At 33.9% G+C, this 27,735-nt stretch overlaps 1 protein-coding gene across 1 annotated transcript in view; it reads right to left on the bottom strand.

Moving 5' to 3' along the window:
- Nucleotides 1-192: 192 nt before the first annotated feature.
- LOC126780221 (uncharacterized) overlaps nt 193-27,735 on the bottom strand; it is a 47,851-nt gene continuing 20,308 nt past the window's right edge. Inside the window, exons 2-6 of the mRNA XM_050504503.1 lie at nt 25,806-25,975; nt 24,165-24,347; nt 13,708-15,722; nt 4,978-13,300; nt 193-4,320 (exon numbers count right to left, since the gene is read on the bottom strand). Of these exons, the coding sequence (XP_050360460.1) occupies nt 2,574-4,320; nt 4,978-13,300; nt 13,708-15,703 (12,066 nt within the window). The 5' untranslated portion in view covers nt 15,704-15,722; nt 24,165-24,347; nt 25,806-25,975 and the 3' untranslated portion in view covers nt 193-2,573. The remainder of the gene's footprint in view (nt 4,321-4,977; nt 13,301-13,707; nt 15,723-24,164; nt 24,348-25,805; nt 25,976-27,735) is intronic.

Below are 27,735 nucleotides of genomic sequence, written 5' to 3'. Positions count from 1 at the left end.
TGCAAAGACAAATGCACACTGAGGAGCCCTTATGCGCAAATCATAAACGGTCATCATAAAATAAAATTTCCTTGATAATACAATAGGAACCAAATATTTAAACAGATACTTAATAGGTACCAAATGCTGGTAGTATTTTAAGGCTGATCTATCACTTTGTACAATTTTGTAGGAATTGAAAGACTTTTTATTTATATACCACATATATTTAAAAGTATATATTTTAATTCTTAATTCATCTTATGAAATAACACAGATTTTTAAAAACATGTAGACTTGATTCTCTAATAGCGGGCACGTAGATACGAAACCCCAGAAGATTACATAAAGGAGAACAACGCTGCACCTGACTGGCTACTAGACCACTGAACACTGACCGCTGCGGTGTGACATCGATGTGACAGACACACTTTACACCATAGTTTGACAGAGTGAATTATACATCAATGTCTTAAGATACGGAGTACACAAGTAAAATTTCATCGTGGCGGTTAATTTATTATAATATGTTTATATGAAACAAATATTCAATAAATCTACCTTAAACAGCTAGTACGATCACTTTGGGAGGCTATACACACAGATTGATGGTATTATATAATATCTACTACAAAAACTATTCGATGGGTAATATTTAGTACTGTGCTGGGTAAACTAAAACAAAATTTCAACATTGAGCTTTGTCTTAAGAAATGAACTCGTTTACTCTACTCATTAGACATAGTTTACCATTAGATAAGTCTTCTTTTGTAATGGAAAAATGATCACATAGCTCCGAGGCTGATAATGAGGCAAACTGAATTTCCTTCGACTCTTCGATACATATTGGACTAGATATATATAGACAACTAAAGCTTGAGATTTCATGTGTTAATTGACTAATCAAAATCTAATGTATAAAAATAGTTAACAAAATCAAAATTACACAACACGCAGACCGCGTTATCAGCCCCTCGCGATCGTTGCCAAACAAACATTCTCTAAGACATTAACTTATAGACAGACTTTTGTAAATAAATTATTTCTTTAATGTCAGGAATAAAATACAATTTATACGTAATAAAATCGAAACGTTATATTTCGCTAATATTATGCAAAAATCACAGAAAATACAACTTCTCGAAAGATGTACGCAGTAAAATGTGTCCGGTGTTATGTCCAGTTTCTGAAGTACCTTTATTGACATTTTTTCTATTGATTAATGCTATTGGTTCGAAGGGAACTTACCCTACCGACCTTAACCGACCAATGTGTGCCGATTATACTACACAAATTCGTACGTTATTAATATTATTCACATTCAAACACAACACGACTAGTATGGGTTTATTAATACGAGCATAACTCATCAGTCTGATTAGAAATAGAGTTAACATCAAGCTCGAAACATTTACGTATAAAAAATAATTGAGATATCGCTTTAGAAACAATATCATAATACAAATTAATTCATAACACTGCAAAATAATAAATATGATTTATTTTTAACTCTTTTAAATATTTGACAATGATAAATGGGAGAGAGAAATATTCATAATTTATATTATATTTTTGGGCACTTATTACCAATCGAAGACCATGTTATTATGTATAAAGTTTTTTACAAAGAAATAAAACAATAAAATCAATGTCTGACTGCGTTTCCTCACGAGGCCCGTCTACTGGCTGAAATATCGGTTTCATAATTACTAAACCGCTAGATGAGTATTCAGGAAGGCAGTAACAGTTAACTTTATTAAACCAATAGCTAGTGAAATTTTCACTGGTGAATTCAGAAACCGGGCATAAGTCGTATTCACAAAAGAAAAGGGGGCACTTTAGACTAAACATTTACACAAACAATTCAGTTTATATCGTGTTTTTATAATTGTAGAAATCACATCTAATATATTTTATTTACACGACGCTGCAACTCATGCTTTACATTTCAAATACAATATCATAAAACCATATATCTTCAAACATACTAAATACAGTATTCAAATGAACGTTTGCTCTTTTATGAAATAAATTCAATGACACTCGAAGCTTTATTTCCCTTCGCGGCTAGAAAACGATTAACACAATAACATAATGTTTTCTTCCAATAAAACTGATAAGAAAAAGCGCGGATAAGATTAAAGTGAATATACTTTTTGATAGATTCTCTATTAGACACATTAAATTAGCGCTGATACTCTACAACTAACCTACAAACGCCTATTATCATATTATTTTAAGACAATGCTCTATCTCCTTCGAATTAATATATTAAAAGATAAACTGTGAAATCAATATAAGATGACATATCGAATTCGAAATAAAATATACTCCGCTAATAATTTAGCTAATATACTGCAGAGGTTGTTTAACAGTCGGTTCTATTAACTCAACACAAGCAGTATGTATGCTCTTTTAAAAATTTAACTAAAATATACTATAAAAGATATACAATATTTACAAAACTGAAATTAATTAAACTAGATTTAAAAGTTTCTGGTCGTAACGTCATAATAATGACGTTCATAAACAACTAGAATATTATGTACAAAATATTTACAAGAAAACATTATCATACCCTATAAAACGTAGCCTTACTCGAGCAAGTGACGTTTCTCATCACCGCTGCGCTTACGCCCTTTCGCATGAGCTAACATAGTGACGAGTTTCTTGTGACTATCGCCGACTATCCAGCCGTGTTGCTGGGGGTGCTCTTGCTCCTCGTCGCCCTCCGACCAGTAGTGAGGCGGTGACCGCGGCCTTGCCGGCACGCCACTTCCTGCGCTGCGATTACTGCTATCTACCCTGCTTTCATATTCGTGCTTCTTCACAGAAACTAGCCTGCTCGCCTTTCGATTGCTGCTCGACTGACCATCTTTCTTCCTTCCTTTCTTTTTTCGTCCGCTGCCCGCGGCTACAGACTCGGCACTGTTAGGTCGCGGAGGATCACCATCCGGTTCAGACTCGGAACTCCAAGTCTCAGCTAGAACGTTCTGCTTTCCAACAGTACATTTTCTGCGCGCTCTCTGTCTCGCAACACCAGCATCTTCTGACAAAATGTGGTTGAATGATTCCACGTCATCGTCATAACAGTCATGCCTGGGGGTTTCTTTCTTTTTTTTATCCGATTTATCCCTGTTAAAAACTTCCTTAGATTTCGGTTCCTCGTAACCAAAATCATGACTTCGTCTGCGTAGTGTGTTGTCAGTATTAGCCGCAGTAAGATTTTTATTGCTGGATAGTGAAGATTCGTGTTTCTTTAAATGAATCTCCTTGTATGTACTATCCTCCTTTGTTGTTTCAATTTTTTTATAATCTTCGTTTGGTTTCAATGTTAAAGAGTCATGCTCTGAAATTGAAACTGGGTTGATATTCGGTTCCAATTTTCTTGGGGGTGTTATAGATTTGCGCCTTGTAGAAAATGACGCCAAAGACGGATGTAAAGTAGGTGAGGGTGTACTGTACTTTTGAGTCGCTGACGCTTGATCTAAACGTTTTAAAGATTTGTTATACCGCGATTGATCTTCTTTTTGAGGTGATAAGCTGAGATACACCCGTGACGGTGGCACTTCGTCTTTTTCACTAGACACTTGATCATTTTCGACTTGGGAGGTTTTGGGTTCATTTTCTAGTAAACTATCAAACAATTGGTCTAGATTAGCTTTAGGCTTAACAAATTCCGTACTTTTTGGGCTTTTTCTTTCGGTACGTACAGCGTTATTTTTGAATATTTTACCCATCACAGCATTTTTCTCTGTAGCTTCTTTTCTTTTAATTAGATTCGAAGTTTTGTTGTGCTCATTGGTTCCTTTACCATTACCTAATTCACATGATAACACACTGTTTTCAGTTTCGTCGTCACTACAGACATAGTCATCAGACATATAAACGAAGTCGTCGCCATCTGACCCGCTTTCACTCGATATTTCAGCTAATTCGGTTTCATTTATTGATTTAGATGTACTTGGTATTTCTTTGCTGTTAATGCTTTTAAGTCTTTCCATAAGAGTTGATGGTCTAAATTCAAAAACTTCGGTATCTTCTGTATCCATAAATTCATAGACGTCAACTTTTTTCTGAGATAATTCTTTTGTGAAATTATTGCTTTCCCGATGGCTACTTTTTTCGGAATTTGATCGTTCCCTCTTCTTTTTAGAACCACTCTTCCTTTTTTTCCTGTGAACTTTTTCAAGGGGTACGATTGCGGACATATTAATATCCGAGGTATGAATTGAAACTTTAACTCCATCGAATCCTTTTAAAGCGGCCTTGGTTGGGACCGTGTTTTGACCTTTTCTATTGTTCACTTTTTTCTTTTCTGTCTTTTTTCTATGGTTATAACTGCAACAATAAACATATTTAAATATTTTATATAGTAACAAAATCAGTAAATAAAAAAAATTTATATATAAAGTCGAGATGGCCTAGTGGTCAGAACGTGTGAATCTTAACCGACGATCGTGGGTTCAAACCTGGGCAAGCGTTACTGAATTTCATGTACTCAATTTATAGTTATAATTCATGTCGTGCTTGGCGGTGAACGAAAACATCGTGAGGAAAACTGCATGTATAAAATTTCACTGAAATTCTGCCACATGCGTATTCCACCAACCCGCATTGTAGCATCTTGTTGGAATAAGCTTCAAACTTTCTCCTCAGCAGGAGAGGAGGTCCATCAGTGGGACATTCAAAGGCTGTTACTGTAATAATATTAATAAGTACGATTGATATTAAAATTCTACATTTTTATTTCTTTGGGATTTAAAATAAAATATATATATATATATATATATATATATATATATATATATATATATATATATATATATATATATAATCAACTAATTACTTTACCTTTCTGTTCACCAACAATATGGCGTTTTTAAATAAGCGCGCTTCTTTTTTTTACGATGCGTTTGTATGGATCAATGAGCCTCCTAACTATAACTGTTTATAGTTAGAAGTCACATAATATATATAATTAATAAAAAAAATTACCTGGTTTTTATTTCGACGTTTGTTTGAATTTGTTTGGCAGCTGCTGCTTGAGACCTACACTTTCTTTTTATTTTATCAAATTTATCTTCGAACATATCTATGTTATCGATGACATCAGGATATAATTTTTCTTTAACTTCAATATGCGGCTTATATTTAGATCTGTTTGACTCTTCTGTTACTTCATAATTGGATAAAATAGTTTGCGAATCCGTTATAGTAGTCAAATTTCCCGCTGATTCCATTTGAACACTAGTTAATCCTTTAAGTCCGTTAGCTTCTTTAAGGTTGGATATCAAATCATTCTCTAAGTTTCGAACTTCTTCACTTTCCAATATCTTTTTTGCTGCTATAGAATCCATTTCCTCATCACTTTTAATAGCACATCTGTCATCAAGAATGCTTTTTTCTAACAACGCTAACTCTTCTTGACATGCCTGTTCACAATTAAAACTATTACATTGACGAACTCGTTTGACAGGTGAGCCTTGATTTTGATGAGACTCTTTTAACATTTCACAACAATCTATGAACAACGCCTCATCCCGACTTAAGCTCCGACGAGAAAGCTGTTGTTCCCGTATTGTTCTTTTTACGTCAGCTAAAATTTCCTCAAGCGTCGGAAGAACAATATCTGCAGTAGACAAACAATTCTTTTTCCGTTTCGCTATTTTATTTTGTAGTACTTTTAATCGATTAAGTTGCTGCCTATAAGCAAGCAAATAGTTGGGTTCCTCTTCAATTAGTACTGTTTTCACTTTTAATTCAATTTCACAGAGTCTTGAAATATGATACAGGGATAACAAATGTCTTACATAATTATCCCATCTGCGAAAAAATTTTTTACAGATATTACAAAAACTAGGTTGAATTATTATGGTTGTTTTCTTTTTCCTTCCTCGTTTTGTAGGTTTTTTGGGAGGTGAAATGGTAGATTTTGATTTTCTTAATGATAACGCCTGATCCTCTGTTTTAATATCATTTGCAGATTTTTTAGTGGCACGGTCTTTAGATGCATAATACATTTCATCGTTTTCAATTAAATTGAATGTTTCAGAAATTTTCTTGGACGCCAATAAATTCGATTTTCTCGGTTTTCTTTCGGAGAAGAAACCAAAACTTTCCATAAATTGCTCGGAACGTAGCTCTTCTTCATTTTGTGTCTTATTAATACTATTTTTTAAGTCGTTGTTGTTTATAGATTGAGTTTGTTTATATCTTTTGCGTATTTTTAACTTTTCTTCCGTTTTACTGTTTGGTTCGATATTAATGGATTTTTCCACTCGTTCTGATGTAGGTAGTATTTCTGTGAGCTTTTTCTCCTTTTCTTGTACATATTTTTTTAGTGGAACGTCGCTTTTTGAAGATGCATCAGAATCACTGCTACCATCTTTCATGTCAACATTGGAGTTATTATTATATTCCGCAGTATCCCTTTTATCTATATTATCATCACCATCATCAACATCATCAACAGGAGCTTTGGCCTCGGAGGGTAATATATCAATTATAGCCGAAGGTGCGGTTTTACTTAATTTTCGAGTCTTAATTGCAACTTCCGATTTCGATGTGTTAAACTGAACTTTTGGAGATACTTCTATTCTAACTAATGGTTCAGTTTTATCAATCACATCTTCCAAATCTTCAATCTTATCAATATCATATGGATCGTATAATTCCGTTCCTGATGATTTTATACAAACTGACTTTGAACGTGCTCGTCTTATTGCCTTATTATAGCATGTTGTGATCCGCGTGGTAACTGCTGTAGGCGAAGAATCCTTGTTTCTCTTTAGTTTTATTTCAGGTTCAGAAATTATTATATCCTTTTTACATTCTATATGCGACACTACTGTAACTTCATCATTTAATTTAGGTTTCTTTAGTTTCGAAATTGATAGTGATTCATCTCTATTAGGAGAATCAGATTTTCGTTTTTCAATTGTTTTTTTTGTAATAACAGTACTTTGAATATCACCGTCATCACCTGTTTGATCTGTTGGGGTTGTAGTTACATTTTTTTTGCTTAATGGATTTATTTGAGATGTTACTAAAATTGGCGACATCTTGCTATCAGGTGTTGTATCATTTAATTCTAGGCTTTTTATCTTCTTATTAGCATCTTGCTCTTCTGGATCTTGATTAGTTATTAGTATATTCGTCACTGACTTTTTCTTTTTCAATCTCTTCTTAGATTGTGGTGATTTTTTTCTTTTATTACATTTGATTTCATCGGCATCGTATTTATTGAATTCACTATCACGATTATTATCAGGTTTATTTTCATTAAGGCTTTTTGATACAGCTTCAGAAATTGGTTGATTAGATGTAGTAGTCAAAAAAGGATTTTTATGATTTTCTTCGTCTTGTAAAAGTTTCGAAAAAATTAATTGTTTTTTTGTTAATGGAGTCCTTTGTTCAGTAGTGTTATCAGCAATCAAAGTATTTTCATTCAAAATAGATCTACTATCAATAAACAATGATTTTCCTCGTCTACTTCGTCGTAACGGTGTCAGATTCATATCGTCTTTTTCGGTTTCACTTTTATTTTCTACAAAATTTTCCACAGCTGTTGTGCTATGAGATATAATTTTTGGCTCCATAATTTTAACAACATCAGCGTGATGATTTTTTTCGTCAATTATTTGAGTTTCATTTATTTTATGACACTGGTCTGAATAAAGAGATCTTTTGCACTTTTCTGTTATTTGCACATTTTTTAAAGAAACTCTATCACTCTCTACAGCTTCAACAGCACCACCTTTTGTATGAGCAGATGTTTTTGAGCATTTATTTTCATTTGAATCATCTCTAACGTGTTGGTCACTTTCAATATTTGCTTTTGTATTTGGTTCAACTTTGTAAAGGTTATCGGAAGAAAGGCAATCAGACTCTTGCGTTACTTTAGCTTTTTCTCCAGAAATAACTTCTTTCTCACTTTCTACACTGATATTAATTGACGTTGGTCGAACAGTATTTGGTTCACTTGGTTCTGTATTAATTGAATCATCGATAACTTCCACATTTACTTCATTTTCCGTAAAAATATTATTTTCTTTATTAATTTCATCTTTGCTCTCTGCTTCTTTGCTACACGATGACCCTTGATGCTCCACATAGTTGGTGCTTTCTATAATATTAAAGCGACGGCCTTTTCTACCTTTTTTTCTAGAAAATAATTCAGGTAATTTTGTTTCATTTTCATTACATTTTAAGTTATTTGTGGTATCAGTGGAACAATTCGGCAGTTGTGATGTACATAAACTTCCCATTTTAGGAGATACATTTTTATTAGGCAACACTTGGTTTTGTTGGTCAGACGATGAATTATCTAATGACATTGGAACTTCTTTTCTAGTATTCTCTTTTTCACATAATGTTTGATCACTGCGAGATGAATTTAAGCTACGATGTTTTTGTTTTACTATAACAGCTAACGTAACATCATCTTCAGAATCATCATCTTCTACGGTAAATTCCTTTTTTGACCCAAGCGATATTAAACCTTCAGTCTTAGTCACATTTTTGTCTTTTAGTAATCCATCAAGCTTTTTTGAGCGTGAGCAGTAATCTTTTGCAGTATTATTTGAAAATCTTACATCAATCGCATTTACCGTCATGGGTAATTTTGATGAATTATTGTTAAGAGCCAGGTGCATACTGTCTTTTGTTATTATTTCATCTTTCAAATTACAATGAGTATCCTTCAAGAGAGACGAAGTTACTACATTTTGTTTTTCAGGTAAACTAAAACTGACATCGTAATCATTTTCTTCTGTTTTTTTATCTACTGGCATTTGTACATTATTTGAAATGCGTTCTATTGGATACAAATCACTATTCGGTAGTGTCGTAGACTTTTTTATGGCTGGACGTTGTTGTGTGCTACTTATTTCGTCTTGTTGGATAGCCATAGCAATAGTTATTTCGGAACATTTATTTTGAAGTTCTTCTTCAGCTAAATGTGAGGTACTATCAACATGTTTCTTCGCCAGTGTATTTTCAGTTAAAACCGTTCTTTGTCTTTCAGATGAAGTTTTAATACGTACTGCCCTCAGACTTGCAGTTTTGTCACTGTTCGTCTTTATTGCTATGGATTTTGGAGCCGCTATTGAACTTGGCATGTCTTTTGTGGGACGAGTTAATTTCGTGTATGGTTCCGTATTATACGAAACATCAGGAACTTCTGATGAAAACTCATCACCGGTCAAATCAATTATGCGGTCTTGGCGATTATATTCATCTAATGCTGTTGGATGTGATCCAGCATTAAAATTTTCATTAATAATGTTTTTGTGTGGAGTTTGTTCATCTGTTGAAATTCTAGATTTTCTTCGATATTCTATAGATTTAATTTCATTATTTTCATGGGATTGATTTGAATGGCGATCTGACAGTTGAGGTGTAGGTGGTGTTAATAGTATAGAACTCGTAACTGCTGTCGGTGATGTTTCAACAAATTGTAAAATTTGAGAAGACGTAGTTTGGTTTGGTAATAAAGGTACATTTTCAGATGATTTGATGTCATTTTCTGCCAGATTGCTTACAAGTGAAGACGATGAAGAATTAGCAGAAAGACAAGTCGAGTCATGTGTTACACTTCCAGTGTTTTGGGACAACACAGGTGATGTTGATGATGATACATATTGAGGCAAAACATTCAGAAGTTGAATGCGATGATCTGCAGGCATTGTCCCTAAAATTTCTACGAGCTCTTTGGGTAACATTGCTATCTTTTTAGCTGTTTCTGGATCCTGATCTAAATTGGTTTTATTGTAATTTTCTTTTATAGCGTCTATATTACAATTTTCCATATCTAATCTATAAATAGGAACTGGACTTTTTTCCTTTGATAACTCATTCTCACAAGATAACTTTCTATTGTTAATGTTATTAGATTTATGTCCCATAGGTGTAGAACTTGATTTACGAAGGACAGATGTTTCATTAACTGGCCGAACTTGTGTGTAGGCTTTAGACGTAACACTTAGGTTGGTATTCATGTTTGTACTTGCGGGTTCTGCTTCTTTAATTTGCGAAAACGTACTAGTTGCCGTAGTATTTTCATATTCATAATGGCTAGGCACAAATTCACGACGCATTAGGCCGCAAACTTTAGTCTCATCAATATTTTTAGTGGATAAGCTTAATGGCATATCTGTAATTAAGTAAGTTACATCATTGCGATTACCACATTCGTTTATCGATGGGCAATTAATCGATATTGGTAAGTCGCATGGTACAGATGCGGATACTAAGTCTGCTGTAGACATATTTTTTGTTTCATTTGATAAGGGATTAGAAAATGTGATGATATTTCGAGGTTCTAATGCAGCTGCTTGAACTGGAACTCGCGCTGTAAGATTGTAATGAGCGCTTATAATTTGTCCTGATTCCATGGAATTTAAGTTTCCTTGTGGGCCTATACCATCAATAACAGGTTCTATATCATGGTTATTTGAAACCGCTGCATCTAAATATTGAGGCATTCTTTGCTTATCTAAATAATAATTATTATGCATTGTTTCTTTATTTGTAGTAGACAAATCAGCTGGAATTTCTTCACTATGATGGCCTGATTGTTTGTTGATGTTATTTGAACAATCATTTAAGCGAATATGTTGTTCTTGTGAAATACAATCACTAAAATTATTCGATCTACTTTCGATTCTACGAATTGATAAATCAGTGGGTTCTTCAATATCAAAGTCCTCTCTTTGTGGAGCAATTATACACATTTCACGTACATGGTTAGTTGGGTGAGATAAATCTTCAATTATATTAATTTCTACAGTATTGTCGTTTGTATAAGGCCGTCTTTTTTCATAAGAATCCGTCAATATACCATTCCTTCTCATAGATAAATCTGTTGGTAAACAATCATCTGGTTCAAATGCCCATCTTTCGGGGTGTCCATAAGAGAAAGCTGATGCGTTGTCTTCTAAATGATCGCTTCTTAACTCTGATAATGATGTTGTCGAGTGTGATGGCAACAACTGAGAACTATTATTAACGCGTAAGTCTACTACTTCATCATTATTTACGCAAAGTTCTTTTTCTGGTACAGTATTCATATTTTTATTAGATAAATCTAAAGTCTCATAAATATCATAAGTTCCTTCACAGTATGGTTCTTCTGTTACGTATTGTCGCGAATCTTCCACTCTAGCTGTTTTGTTTGAGAGGTCAAGGGGTGTTGTTGACTCTGAATTTATGTGCATATTATAATGAACAGGAAGTGTATCATAGTCGTTGGCGTATTGAATTATGGGCATATTTTGACACATGTTTGAGCACGGCTGCTCTTCTGACATATCACTTGAATGTAATATTGTTTTTTCCACACCAAGTTCACTTGTTTTATCTTCTATCCTCTCTTGAACATAATAATGATCACTTTTTTCAGTTGTTGAACTTATATTGTTAATAATTGTGCCATGCTCAAAATGTCTTTCATTTCTTTTGTTTATATACTGAGTTTCGACATCTGATATTTTTTGATGAATATTCCCTTGAGAAGTGTTTAAATCTGTAACTTTTTTTTGGCGTGTCCTTGGCGTAGCTTTATTTTTCGGTTTTGTCATACTATTATTAGAAGTAGATCTCGTTCTAGGTCCATCTTGACGACTTTTTCTTGATGTTTTTTGTGGTATTGGTATGTTTGTTGATATATTGGGGAATTGGTAATCAGTAATATTGTTAAGATTTCTATTACTTTTAGCCAATAATTCTAAATTCATTGCATGTTGTAGTAATAAATCTTCTGTTGAAACAACAGATCTTCGACGAGTCGATTCACGTTTATTGTACCTTTGGCTGCTTTTATTAGTAGGTAACGTTTGTTTATTATAGTAAAATTGATTCCAATACATAAAATCGTTATTTGGTTGAACATCCATAATTTTTTCTCGGCGGGAACTATGTCCCTGTCGTGCTGAAGATCGACGTGTTATACGGCTGTTCGTGTCATAGCTTAAAGTAGTATCTTCCACAGTTGTATTGGGATAAAACAGTTGTAAAGACCTTTGTGCAGATTGTATATTTGAATCAGAAGTTGAATGTCGTCGCTCGATCACAACTGGTTCTGGCCCTAATGGCTCGTCGCTGCCACATTGTACTGATACATGTCCTGGTAAAATATTCGAAATTGGTTCTACTAACTTATTTCTTAACATGGCTATACAATCGTTTAATCCTTTACGGGGTTTGTTTAATTTGTTTCGTTGAAAACATTGGGAATCTAATATTTCTGAATGATTGAAATGTAAAGGAGGTTTGTCTAACTTAGTTACTACAGCTTCATTTTCAAAAAGCATTCGTTGCCCCGATGGCAAGTGTTGATTAACATTATTACATTCTTGTTGGACTAAGAATAAATGGTGAAATTGAACAGACTTATCATGGGTCTCAGAGCTTGCAGTTAAGCGAGCAATAGAATGCTTTAAGGGAACATTTTGAGACGGCGCAAAAGAGTCTCGTGAATTACTATTTCGGCCGCTACAACCTGGATTTTGGTCGTCTTTGCTGTTCGATCCACTACGATTTCCGTGTTCTCGTGACATATATGAGCCGTCGTTAATAATAATTCTTTCCGAATTATTATTGCAAGTGGACTTTTGATTTATTTGTTTATTTTCTTCGCTTTCTGAAGGTTGTGCAGGTAGGTCTGGGCACTCCGTTAGTCTATCAGCTTTACCATTTCCTTTACCGCCATTTCCGCCATTCCCGTCATTTCCTCCACTTCCACCAGTTCCATAATTTCCATAATTCCCATCATTTCCATTATTTCCGTCTGTTCCATCATTTCCGTCGGTTCCATCATTTCCTTCGGATCCATCATTGCCGTCGGTTGAATCATTTCCGTCAGTGCCACCAGTCCCTCCAGTTCCACCTGTTCCGCCAGTTCCACCATTTCCGTCAGTTTCCCCATTTCCGTAAGTTCCGTCATTTCCAACAGATTCTGGTTCTTTAGTTACGAAGTCCTTTTTTCTATGTTTATTGACAGGATTTTTTTTGTTCAAAGAACTTTTATGGCTTAACGTTCCTAGTGCCGAATTCTTTATAAGTTGAAGAGTTTTATTGTCAGGTTTCTTCGTATTACACGCATTGTTTTGAGTGTCTTCATTATTAAAATTACTCGGTGGCGGCAATTCACTCGATTTTGGTTTTTTTATCATATCATCGATCGCTCTTTTCTTAATAACCATTTTTGGCCTTTGTTTATTAAGCTTTCTTCGAGGACGTAAAATAGGACTTAAGGGATTTACCATAGCTCGATGACGTTTAGCCGGTAAATCTGCCAGCATTTTTCTTATAGTCTCAGCTGAAAAAAAAAGTAATATTATCAAGTGTTTTACGTCATATTGACGTCTTTTCAATTTATAACCGTAATAATGTTATTTTACATTATTACTAACAGTTTTTTAATGGCCTACTACAGTAGTTTATTCCAAAAAGTTGTTCCAACGCGGCTTGATAAATGCACAGAATTTAAGTGAAAATAAATGTGCAACTTGGATGTGACCTCACAATGTTTTCCTCATCGCTGAACACGAGATGAATTATAAAAGTAAATTATCACAATAAGATTAAGGTTAAGTGTCGTATGTATCTTGATATATCAAGCGCCCAAACCACTGAGCCATCTCAGCTCATTGAAATTTGAACATATTAATATAAAGTAAAAAAAAAAACACTTTATATTACTATAACTTAACAAACAAAACTTACCGTCTCCAACTTCAGTTCTGACTTTAGGTCTAGGTCTCATATGTGATTTCCTGTTATGCCGAGAATGAGGAATATCTTTACGCATTTCTTGTCGTATAGTATTATCCGGAAGACGAGGACGACGTTTTCGAACACCAAATGGACGATATCTACATTTTCTTCGCACAGTTGGTGTGTCACCAGCACAGTCTAGCATATGCTGATGCAGATCTTCCAAGGATACTCCTTTTCTACATTTTGTACACTCTCTAAATCCTCGAAGAGGTCGAGTTCTGTTATTGAGCTGACTCGGAGGTACATACAAATGCTTTAAGATATCCGAATTTAATAGAACTTCACCAACTATTTCATAATGTTGTATTTGCGCATTAGCATGTTGAGTAGAAATATGAGACGAGAGAGCTCTAGAGTCATGAGTTTGCGCTCCACAAGCACAACAAACATAGCAACGCGGCCTCACCCACTCTCCGCTTAGAACCGCTGGCTTTATATCAAAGTTCGGTACATTTGGTACTAAGCCGAGAGAAGCAGGAAAGTCTAAGCTATCATGAGTGCGGAATGTCGGGCTAGTATAGTTGACTACCTGAGAAGATGAAGTTGGAAGTTCTCTGCTCTCTAATATTTCTTTCAATTCATTTCCAATAATGCTTTGTTTTTCGATTCCTTTTTCTACGGGTGAGGTGGTAAATTTTTCTTCAAATTTACGTCGCATACAAAGTTGAGTCCATATGTCTAAGCTGGAAACCAACGTAATAATGCAATTGTTAGTGTGAGAGTCGCGCTTTATTTGTTCGGGACTCATTAAGTTTTTGTCACTTTCAAGATTGTCCCATTTCCATTTATGCTTTGGTGCAATGCTTCTTGGCATATAGCCGTCAAAAACGTTCCTAGAGAACTGATCAGAAGCCAACAAAATAGGAAATCCTTCTACTGTATTAATAGCAACACTATTTTTTGCTTTTCTAGTTTTAATAGTGTTTTCCGCGTCCGGGTTAAAGTTAAAAGAACCATCGAGAAACTTAGCTAAATTCTCTTGAACATTGCTAGCTACCTTTGAGTAGAAACTGGTATCAAAACATTTTTCAAATTTTTGATTTGAATCATCAATATGCTTTAACCAGTCTTTTTTAGTATTTTCTCCTGTCCTCGGTGATCTGTGGACTACTCCCAGTCTAGATAGTATTTGATCAGCATCTGTGTTATGAAAAGAGAAATTGGGGGGTATCCTCTTGTTCCACTGCAAATCATCTAGAACGATAATTGCATTCTTTTCGATAACGTTGACGCTACCCAAACTTTTTCCCGGTGGCAGTATTAAATTCGTCGTGATGTTATCTTCAATATCGATTGGATCGTGAGGATGTGTAGGCTTAAGTTCACATGATATAACGATACCGTTAAAAGCATGTCCTGAATAATTTTTTTCATCATTTTCAAATTCTCTATCATTAATGTTCCGAACATTTTGGCTCTTTCTTGGCGTAGTTTTCTGACGCAACTTATTACGATATGGTAGTTTAGGATTTTCACATACGTTAAGCTTATGCTCTGCTAGTTCTGAAGTAGAAGGAAATCTAGTGTGACAATCATAACATGCGAAATATTGATTTGGATGATTATCGACCATGTGCCGAATAATTTCGTTAGAGTCAGTTTCCGAGTGGTTACAAAACAAGCAGTTAATGACATTATCTTGCTTTGAACTTAAAATATGAATGCGTCGAATATGTTTAGAGACAGCTTGTTTAGAAGAAAAAGACTTATCGCAGTAATTGCAAAGAATTTGCGGAGCAGGTGAATCAGACTTGTCAGTGAGATCATCAAGTTTATTTGGAGAAACTTTGGACGGGGTAGTAGTTTTTTTAGGTTTGTCCTGAGCAGATTTGGAGTCCGGTTTGCGTATATTCGTGGTTGTTAATGGACTGGGGATGGTAGATTTTCTCGGTCTCAACCTTCCATTTAAACCAGACGATGGTTCATCTTCACCCGTACTCATCGTGGTCAGTTCCAGAATTCTAAAAATAGGAACAAACAACTTTTAGTTATTTTTACGCCAGAAATACTTCATTGAATTGACCTCTGTGGAAGGTATTGTTTGTTTGTATTGTATGGATATATTGGTGTAAGCGGTGTTATTTTTTGTTGTAATTCTACTTGTTATTTGGTTTCATTCAAAACATTTATTGTAGTCATCTTCTTCTCATCCCACGGCACCACAAATAATTAAAAAAATAATAAAATTAGAAAAAACATAAAAATTGTAACTTATGTACACTGGTATGATAAATGTTATTTATTTGTTAAATTTTTAAGAATAATTTTTAAAAAAATCTATGTTATATAAAAAACACGAGGTTTTTAAAACGGTCAAAACGTGACTGTTTAAATGTTCTAATTGTGATTACAATGTATTTATATTAAAATCTAAATTTTCAAGATAACCTAGGGCTAGCATAGAGCTGCGAGCATTTTTGTATGATTAACTCATATTACAATTTTAATAAAGATTAGGGTTCAGATCAAAAAATAATCAATTTAGTTCAGTTAGTGAGAGCCCTGTGTCGCTGCTACTGAGTTACAAAGCTTCTTATTTGTAAAATTTAAAAAAAGTTTTAAATTATTTGCTAATGGCTGATAGCCAAAATCATGCGAAAAATAAAAAAAGCCACGGTTCTGCATTTCGGCAGGACGTAGTTGAGATAATTAAAAAAAATGCTCTACTAAGTAATTTGCTCGCGGTTGTTAGAATTCACTTTGATTTGTCATAACTAATGGAAATCGAGAAAAATAGCAGACATTTGGCTCACTGCGCTGTACAAATATAGTAGAAAGACCTCTGACATTAAATATTGCTATTTTTAGCCGTAGATTTTTGCTTAATAATTGGCGCAAGTGTAATTTTTTCAAAAATTGTTCGAACTTTTTAAATGTCCGATTTTCAGACAAAAGTATACGCAGACATGGGTAAATTATAAAACGTACTCTTATTATAATTTTTGAAGCGATGTAAATTGACAACGCAGAGAGAACCTATAGGCAGACTATCTATTTAGCTTTCGCAATGCCATTAGAACAATGTAGTGCCACCATGGTGGCAGACGCGATCTTTATTGTTTATTTTGGTACTATTATCGTAATTAATAATGTCTGCAACATGAGCAAATCAAATAGAAATCATACTCGCCAGCTCGTCGCTAGCCGGGGCTTTGAAAGGACTACCATGGCCAACCATTTGTAGCAACAATTAAAACAGGTTTTTTATGTATACTTTATTATTGCCAGTGACAAATATGTTCTATAAATATAAATGTGCCTGATAGTTGGCGATCGAACAAATCAGATGCCTCATAATCCAGGAGGACTTTAATGTATTTTCTCATCTCGGATCGAAAGCACTCAATAGTAATTGACAGTTGCAATCCATCCCATTTACTTGTGACAGACACAAGAAGGCATCATGTTTTCATAAACTTGACCTGTTCAGTCTTGAGCATCCTTCCAAACGGTGTTACCTACATTCTCCGTAAGTACTCATTTAGTATTCAATTGAATGCAGGGTTGCTCGAATCAGATCCGTCATCTCTCCTTTACTGTGTCTAATTCTAAAAATGTATGTAAATCCGAAACGAACCCCTCGGGATGTATACTATGTTCCCTTTTGGTTGTTCTGGACAAGGATGACTGGAGGATAGAATATCACTAATTACGTGCATCAAGAAGCCTCTTTCGCTCCGGTTCTAATATCTTATGATAACTATTTCCAACTCGGTAAATATAGATAATCCTCGAAATATTCTAATGAGGCCGTAAAAAACTGTTTTTTTTTTTAATTTAACTATACATAAATACATGAAATTAAAAAAAAACATTGATAACAACATATAAACACAACATCGAGACACAAAACTAATATTCAATATACCATGCGAATGATAAAGTGCATGCAAGTATCCAATAATTAATACAAGTTATCGATCATTACGTGATATATGCATCGCCACCAGGTCGGGCAACAATTTTAAAACATTTTAGAGGATCGGCCGCACCTGTGAGACCGTGCGAAGATACGACATTCGTTAAAGTAAAAGTAAAGGTGTGAGTGACCGTAAACGGTCGAAGCCGCTTCCCTCGGTCACATAGTTACGTTTGATCCTATAATTATTTTCAAATCACACTAATTATCACAATCGTAACCGATAACAATTTTTGTTAACATTGATCATAGGTCAACTAAAGCAATATTAAATGATCAATTAATTTTGAACCTACCTGCTTGTTACAAATTAAATGTATGGGGTTTAATAAAAACAAAACATGAGTATAAATATATTATATAAACGTAAAAACATTCCTCTGTAATCTCGTCGTCTGTCGTCTCACTCGCACGTAGAGAGATATGAACTTAAAACAAAAATCTGTACTTTGATTCAACATTATAATACATTTTGAATAGTGAGAAAAAACTGAGTATGGACGGTAATTTCTTGTACCGGAAGGGTCAACGACGACCGCCCAAGACTTTATTTAGTGTGAAAATGTAAACGGCCCTATAGATAGCTCAATTTAAACGATTAAGATTACGCGGTCCTCTCCACTGCCATACTTTATTCGCTCGTGTGTATATTTTACGTTATTTTTGTATGTTTTGTTATTTATTATTATTTATTTAATGCAAAAATGTTAAGTAACGATTTAAATTAATAAATTCCGCTAAACATTTTTTATTAATTAGTTATATATAAAAAAGTCAACTTCACTAAGTTAATTTTTTTACGATAACACAGGTCGTCCTTTTACAATTCCAGTGATGCAAACGCGTCTATTTTGCTTTACAATTGATTTAAAACGACTTTCGCTTAATTAGAAACTAACAACTTCTATTAAAACAGACAAATTAAATTACTGCTAAATACTTTTTGAAATATCGTTTCATATTTCATTTTTTTATTTTACATAACTCGAGATGATTTATCAGCTTCCTATGTAACGTAACAGACAAGATTATCAAATACATAGAAACAGCTAGTGATCACTAACAAACAGTGTAGTCAAATTATTAAAAAAATATCAATTTTGCCCAAAAAATATCGTAGCGCGAAAATCGTCAAATATATGAGTTCATTTAAACCGTCACTAAAATGTAATTTGAAATTGAAAGACGTCTGGTGCCCACCATCGAGGACTCTACAGCACACCATAAAATACTAACTAGCTGTACCCACTTTTAAAGTCAACCGATTTTTTGCTGTCAGAAATATTACAATATGTCATAAATACCCAACGATGTGATGTGTACTTAAAATGTATTCCGATAAGGTTCGTTTTCAGAGTGTGTTCCATATTTCTGAATACTTTGGATGCTTAGAAACTACTGGCGCTTTGATTGTTTCTATTTTAATGACGGTTTGAATGAACTCAACTCTTTGGGCAAAATGGATGGTTAAAATCAACAATACTGAACCTTTTCTTTATAGGTGTCGCGGGCCGCAATCAAAGTATTTAGGTAATGGTTTTTTAGGTTTCGGGAGTCTTACAATTATATGAAACAACTGTAAACGGAATTTTCGAACGATGTTAATAAAAACCTTTGAAATTTAAAACAGTTTAAAATAAAGTATTTTTTACCATTACCACATTATTTTAAGTAAAGATTATAATTAGTTGTTCTTTATTTTTGTATACCGTCCGTATGTTGTATATATAATATTTAAGTATGTTAATCTTGTTTCGTCAAATATTTAAAGAGAATTGTATTCTTTTTTTGAGAAATAAATTCGTAAACCATAAAGTAACATCAAGTGGGCCGACCACAAAAGGCCGGCGGGCCGCAGGTGGAGTACCGCTGGTTTAAATAATTTGACGACTTTGGTTTACTACGTCGACTAGTTGTTTCTATGTATTTGATAATCTTCTCTGTAACTTTATATATAACGCTGACTAATTATATAAAAAAGTAATATAACGATTAATAATATTTTAACTCTGTTCATCGGTGGCGCTTCTTATAGAATTCAAATGGAACTAAGTTTTACTTATTAAATTTGATTCAGAAACGGATTTTATTTTCAATATCGTCACAGTAAATTAAATATTTTAACAATAAATTAAACATCAAAATAGTATTTGTAAGATTCAAACAAACAAAACAGCGTACACTATAAGTTAAATATTAACAGCTTGATTAATGATGATCTACTCGACAAATATATTCTTTTAAATTTACTAGTAAACGTTTTTTTTTCAGCAAAGTACTAAAATGTAAAAAAAAGATAATTGTTATTGCTTGGAGCTCCATCTATGAACGAACGATATACAGTTATTGAGTATAACCGTGCCATTACAACGTTCGATAGAATTTTATAAAACTTCAAAAACATTATACATTTATCCATGACTTCCTTTTCTCTTATTAAGTATTTTTTTAAATTTGAATGGTTTTCACATTAAATTTTTCCGTATTCTGAAATTTACGTGAATATAAAATCAAATCTATACATTATAACGCCATCTATTATCGCGCGCACTATCTACTATCTACTATCTCAGTAATAAAGATTACTGCCATTTCACTCTACTACTATAAGCCGCGTAAAAATCTTCGTTCTAAAATATTAAAAATTAAAAACGTTCTATTCGACTGTTTCTAGTTAACAAATAATAAAAAGTGTATGTAAATAATAGACTAAAGCGTACTGTTGTCACTCCCTATTCGTGGTTCGCTCACACCGCGACATTTTTCTTACTTGTTGCGTTATTATATCAGTCAAATCAAAGTTCCAATTCCAATAATTTAAAGGTATATAATTATACATGTATATAATCAACATTTATTATGAAGCTATTCGATTGCATGAGGATTAATATCTCGATAAGAACGTCATCTTTCGATTCTACCCGAGATGTTATTGAAATATTTTAACAAAAAAACAATTATTGTGGTTTAACTATAATAATTAGAAATATAGCTTCGCGGACTATATTGTAGGTAGTAATAATCACTATAAACATGCAAGACATTAATTTAGGCCTCATCAATAGTTTTCGCAGCGCTCGCCAAATAATGACTTTTATAGGAAAAAAATGACACCTTGAGTTACATTATTGCAATTTTCGTAGGTTTCTCTAATATTTGAAGGCTACGTTACTCGCTGATAACGTAGCTTTCTGCACGTAAAAGATTTTTTTTAAATAGGTTTAGTTGTTTTCGAGGTCATCCTTTATAAACAAACATACAAAAAAATCTTATTTTAACTCTTTATAATATTAGCGTCGAATATATAACATAGTGAAGAAAATACAAAAATATTCATACATATATACTATTAATATTAGAAATAAAAACAAATTTGAATGCTTTCTGCATACAGATACAAAAAACGTTAACAAAATGAATAATTTTATATTTTTTGGAAAAATTTGCTTAGGTTACGTTTGGGTATCAAAGCAGAACTGAACATTAATTATGAATACTAACCACATTATAAATCTTGACTTGATTTATTTCAATCCATATTTATTTATTGTTTTCCGTTTATTATAAATTCATTCGGTAGGTATTTTTTTCTCGGTTTCTACGGTATGAGTGTCGTACTTCTGCACTTGGATGGAACCAGCAATTTTTAAATCTATGTAGACGCGAAATTAACATATTGACAGATAAATATTACGTCAAGTCTAAATAAATGGAATTTTATCAAAAACTATAAAAAAATGTTTTCTATCGGTGGGTTTCTATATGACCTCTTAAGAGCGACAGAGATTTCCTGTGTGCCGACGCGGACCAATGATGTTGAGTTAAATACACGTCAAGTTTAAAAAAATGGGAAAATAGTTAAGATTTTTATTTTAGGTTAAAAAAGATTACTGTTGTAGGATCACTCCCTGCCGGTACAGCCGACGCGCTGTCTCAATACCCAACCAATAAAAATAAATAATTTAGTAATCCGTAGTCGTAGCCGCATAAAAAATCCTTTTTCTAATAGAACAAAGTTCTCATATGTATGTTTGCCTTTCAAGGAATATAACGATAAGGAAATTAATTTATAAATAAATAAAACTTCGGATTGAAATCAACTTACTCGTACTAGTTAAAAACTCGAATAGATATTAACTACACTACACTATTATTACGTTTCAATTCCTCTATTAATATTAATCTGAATCTGTTTTGCTTTATAATTTTCTCTTAATTGTAAAAGAACTCTCACAGTTTATATCGATTTGAATTCATAAGAAAATATATGATATATTTATTATAGTTCAAATTAATAGAAAATACACTAAAAATAATATTACTAAAATTGAATCTACATATAATAAATAAATAAATAAAAAGCCTATTAAAGGATTATCTTATTTCTATTCAGGGTGTCATTTGGTTAGTCAACTTAATTGCTATTTTGGTTTTCTTATGCAACAAGTGCAGGGCTAAGGCCTCCTTCAAAGATTTGTGTATTGTTCCCATTGCATGTCTTGTGCCGTTTGGCGTCAGATGGGCCAGCTCTTCTTTTAATTTCATCTTCCCATCGTGTCCGTGGACTTCCCTTATATTATTATACCCTTGTCCAAGGACATGTGCGCGCCTTGGTTTACTTTTGTCTTTAATTTTTATATTTACACCGAATTATTATTTTTTAAATATAAAATAGTATAACGTACGTGTGCACATCGGAGATACGATTAAATAATACAACTATGCTTTTCCACATTTCTTATTTCTTCTAGTTTAATGCGTCTGAATAGAAAATAAAGCTTCGCTCTGCCGCGATACGACAATAACAGCGTGAGAAATACTGTTGCGGGTCTGCAGATTGTTACCAGTTGCGCGCACGATTAACAGTACCTCGTTGGTCTTTTGAACATTGTCGGACTCTCCTTAGGGTTACTTTTAAGGTCCATCACCGGTTCGTAAGCCTCGAAACGTAACCTTTAGTCTTTGAGCATAGCTTTCTATAGCGCTTTTGCCGAATCGATATGACTTGGGAGTCTACATAAACACAGCCTTTTCATTTCTTAAAAGCCGGCCACGCACCTCCACGCCTTAATTTCCATGGGCTGTAATAGTCAGTTAGTCCACCAGGCTAACAGGCTATCCTATCTGTTAGCCCAAGATTACATTAAAAAAAAGCAAAAAAATAAATAAATAATAAAACAATTAAAATCACACAATAAATAAACAAAGAAACAAGTACATAGCACATCTATTGGCGTTGGCGTACGCGGCGCACGCAATCACATGATATTTTCCGACATCTTCAACAATGATCGTCACATTTCAACCATATTGCACAAAACGGGGTCAGACAGGTAATTCATTCATAGTTCCAATATTTTGGAATATTCTCGGTTACTTGGACAAAATATGGCCAAGACCATTATTTTTTCAACCACTCAAAGATCTCCATGCCAATTTTCTATTTTGCTCCTTCTGAAATATCCGTATTGTCTCTTTTTGGAAATTACAATATTAAAGTCGAGTCTATTAGTATAACGTTCTTGTGCGTGGCTTCCAATGGTTTGTCGACAGTTTTGTATAATCGAGTATTTCGTACTCGCTTGCTGTTTCATGACATAACATCTTAGTTACCAAGGTTGGTGGCGCATTAGTGATGTAAGCGATGGTTAACATTTCTTACAACGCCAATTTATATGGGCGTTGGTGACCACTTATCATCAGGTGGCCCATATGCTCGTCTGCCTTCCTATTCTATACAAAAAAAAACTATTTTGTACGTTGATTTTTTTAGTTCGAATAAGCAGTCGTATGACGATTAGGTCCTGACATTGTAAGTAGCAATATGTTAGTGATTTTTCATTACGTTTGATCCATGCTACCGTGGTTTTATTTAAAGGGTTTTCGTCACAGGGGAAGATTCCACGGCGAGCAGCCGATGGAAGGTTGAACGATTTACGTTTTTCGTTTTAGATAGTCTGTTTGTGGGATTAGAGAAGGAGAGCCCTGGTTGATATTTATATTTGATTGATGTTTATATCATTACAACCTACATAATTACATATTTTAATATACAAACAATTTAGTTTTATTCTATAAATATTCTAAAAAAAAAGTTTAGATAACATATAAAAATTCTGTTAATGATTATTTTGGATACATTCCCCGTGCAAAAGTTGCAACGCAACACGGCTGTACCACGAGAAAAAAGACGCAGCCCTTTGACGTCTATCAAATCCCTCAGTGATCGGAGCGCGTTTCGAAACACGAACCGTTTCCGCCTTTTCTTCGTAAAAATATTCACAAAACACAACGATGAATATGTTTCCTCGCGTTTATGCGACGTGTTCACTTTACGACAATGTGTCGATAAATATGAACGTATTTATACATCTATTAACACAAACAATGACGGGTAGAGGGTGAAAGCTAAATATCCATACAAACATGCAGACAATACCAATGTACAGTTTTGTAAGAGTGGTGGCCAGCGCCACGTACTCACTTGGTCAACAGGAACAGATGGTCGGGTGGAAAGTCATCTAAACAATCGTCTGATGCGAACGGCAGCGGCTCGAAGTCTTTCGACTCTACATCATGCTTACAGCCCAACGTCAATAAATCATCTGGCAGGTATCTGGACCAAAAGTTCACCTATTAACGTATAGGCCTCAGCCTCGTCAAAAAGCTAAAGAAAAAGAAAAAAAAGAAAAATAAATAAATCGTTCAAATAATAAATGTTTATAAAATTGTAACGGAAATAAAAATTTAATAATAAAAAAATAGTTAAAGGCATAATAAAAAGTTGTATGAAATGAATTCGCTTTGCGTGTATCTTTTAAATAAGTAAAATATCTCTCATACGAAACAGTAACATTTATACGAATGTAAGTTAAGTGATATAGAAGAAACAAAAAAATTATAAAGTGAACGGGACTTAAAATGTTTTATAAAATGCACGCAATAAACGGACTGGGTGCGTTCAGAAACGGCTCGCCTACCGGCCACCGCCGCCCGCCCACCCCGCCGCGGCCCACAAGCCCCCACCCCTCGGGCACCGCTCGCCACCTCCCACTCCGCCCACAGCGTGTTACCCGACTCCCTATCACCGAATGCATCACAAAGCCCTTGTTACTGTTTAAGTTCAATCGTTAAATAAACTAAACTAACTAACTTAACTACCCATAAAATTATCTATTGCATTCGCGATAGCGTGGCGGTTCAAAATATGATATAAACATAAAAGTAATACATAACACAGAGCGTTATTGTCTCAGTCGTAATTATTTCGAGACAAACGCAAACGCACATCGCTCAGCATATCTGTGACCTGCTTTAATAACATACGAATATCACAAATCAAATGCGTCGCAAAATATTTTGCTTCGATTAACTATTACTTTTACTTATTCGATATCAACAAATTCTTTTTCGAATAAATTCGTGTATGTTATTTATTGTGCTCGTTTCGCGTCGGTCTATGTAATATTTCATTCAATTATTTTATTATCTAATTATTTTTTAACAAATTATTTTTTGACGATAACATAGGGGTTTTTATAAAATCTGAATAATGTCGTTCGACGAGCAAACCGGTGGAACGGAGCGAATGTAGTTTTGAAATTGAGTGAAGATTATTATGTGACTATAATTATATAACACGGATATAATGAATTACAATATAACCTTCACTTCACTTCAGCTTTGATATGGTCAAAGATATTTAACAGGGATTGCAGCGATATATGTGCAAAGCATACAACATTTATGTCACAAATTAAAACTTTCGCATCGAATACAAACATAAGTTAAATCAGTTCGTCGTCGGCGGCGTTAGAGGCGAGCACAAACGCCGGCACGCAACATGTACAAACACTTTCGCACCACGTGCTTTTGTTTATTAGGCGATTGCGGAAATTCGAATGCTTACTTATATTATGAGTGCCATTTCTCTGTATTTTTTTCGTTTCATATTGAAAATTACAATAAAACAAAGGGGATGGAATGATGTTAATAACAAAATAAAAGTTAAAAAAGGAAATGACAACAAAGTCAATTCAGACGACGGGAGTCGGTCTTCGTTAAGCAAAGCTTTCATATAGATTTGACTCGAAAATTTAATTTGATAGAATATGGTAGTACTCACGGATGCAGATGCGGGGCGGCGCAAAGCGCCCGCCCCCGGTTGTACGCAGGGCCACACGTGGCTCTTCTCCGCGGTGGCCGCTATGCAAAGAACTGCTACGAACGATTTCACAGCGGAACCGAGTAACAGCCAGGTTGTTGAAACTCCTGGCCGATATCAGTGGATATCACCTGTAACACCACAATCCCTCAGAACTTGGCACTTTTTAACGCTGAACTTGTTCGATTACTTGAACTTTAATTTTACTTAGAAATTTTATTAAAGAAATAAAACAAAATAATTTATCGAATTATCAAATATACAAACAAAAAAACCACTTTTACTTAATATTTCACTTCGTTTGCATATTAATTTGCGTGTAGGATTTACTTTAATTTCTGATTTTATACAAATAAAACTGCGTTTTAGCATCATGGCTTTTTATTATATATTAATTAAAAATGTTTATTTGAAAATAAAACGAAATTGACAGCATTTTTAATCTAAATTTTGAAAAAAAAACTTTAAATAAAATAAAAATAAAGCCTAAATTATTATTAACTGGTTTTAAAATGACACTTTTTCAATGTTTTTATAATAAATAATAATTGAATGAAATATTAAAATAGACCGACGCAATACGAGCACAATAAATAACATACACGACTATGGCAGCCAGCTACGAGGCGCGGTACTTTGCCGAGCGCCGACAGGCGACCGTCTGCGAGCAGCGCTCTGTGATATATGACAGATGAGGCTTGTCTACAGGACGGAGCCTGCGGGCGGCCGGGCTGGGCGGCTAGCGTCCGGGAAAACGAGAACTAAAGCCCTAGAGCGCACGAGCGAACTGAACACTATTTTTTTTAAAGGTCCCGGTGCGAGCTGGCAATTACGCCGGGTTCGTAATAATTATACGTCCTAAACAAATGCGATTCCTAATAGAGGTGCATACGATTCAAATCCGCACCGAATAATGACACTGTTCGAATGTTATAAACATATAAAATGACAATTGTTTTAGTACGTTGGAAATTTCATATACTTTTATAACGTGCATGACGTTGTTTTATTTTGTGTAAGCTAATTACGGATGTCTAGTTTTTCCTCGCCTTCGGCGGCTACTTTTTTGTGTTTTTTGTATATTTTCTTGACTATATGGTTTGAAGTTCACGTGTTGAGCAATGAATGACTAAGTAAGTTAGCGTGGACACAGTACAGCGCGGCGTCGTTGTCTATAGATTACTCCAAAAAAGCTAATTTAGCTAATATTAAGAATTAAATTTTCTAAAGTATTATCATAATTACTAAGTTCGAATCATTGCTAAGTTCATGAAAGACAGTTAAATGTATAAAACTCGGGACTGTATTAGTTTATAATTTTATATTCCCTCAGCACTTCTAAGTTTAGCTAAATAAATACGGTTAAAGACATTTCTTTTCTCAAAAGATTTACATTCAAATCATTTACAGAGAAAATTACAGAACAATAAGAATAAAAAATTGTTTAAATCGAATAGGCGTACACAGTGAAACAATGAATGTTACAATAACCTAATAATATCATAATATATCGGTGCAGCGCCAGCAAGTACGAGTAGCTTGTGACGTGAAGTAGGGTGGTCCAGTAAAAAGAAAACATAAAATATGAATAAATATTGTGCGTATACAAAGTAATGACAAGTAAGGGAGGTGACACATTAGACTCATCTGATGTTTTTAAATTTTATATTTTTAAATTTTGGTGTGCGATTGTGTTCATTATATAGACAGGCAATGCAAAATATATATTGTGTGTATTTATTTACTATAATGCTTATAAATATACATATATAAATCAACTAATTTAATATTAGATGATTATTGTCATATGTAAAATGTACAATTGATTACAATAAGTGTACATTAACAGTATTCTCTGGTACATTTTCAATCAATTGAATTTTAAGAAGAA

This window comes from Nymphalis io, chromosome Z, assembly GCF_905147045.1.
Source record: "Nymphalis io chromosome Z, ilAglIoxx1.1, whole genome shotgun sequence".
Lineage (NCBI taxonomy): Eukaryota > Metazoa > Arthropoda > Insecta > Lepidoptera > Nymphalidae > Nymphalis > Nymphalis io.
This window is presented reverse-complemented; position numbering and strand designations above follow the sequence as displayed.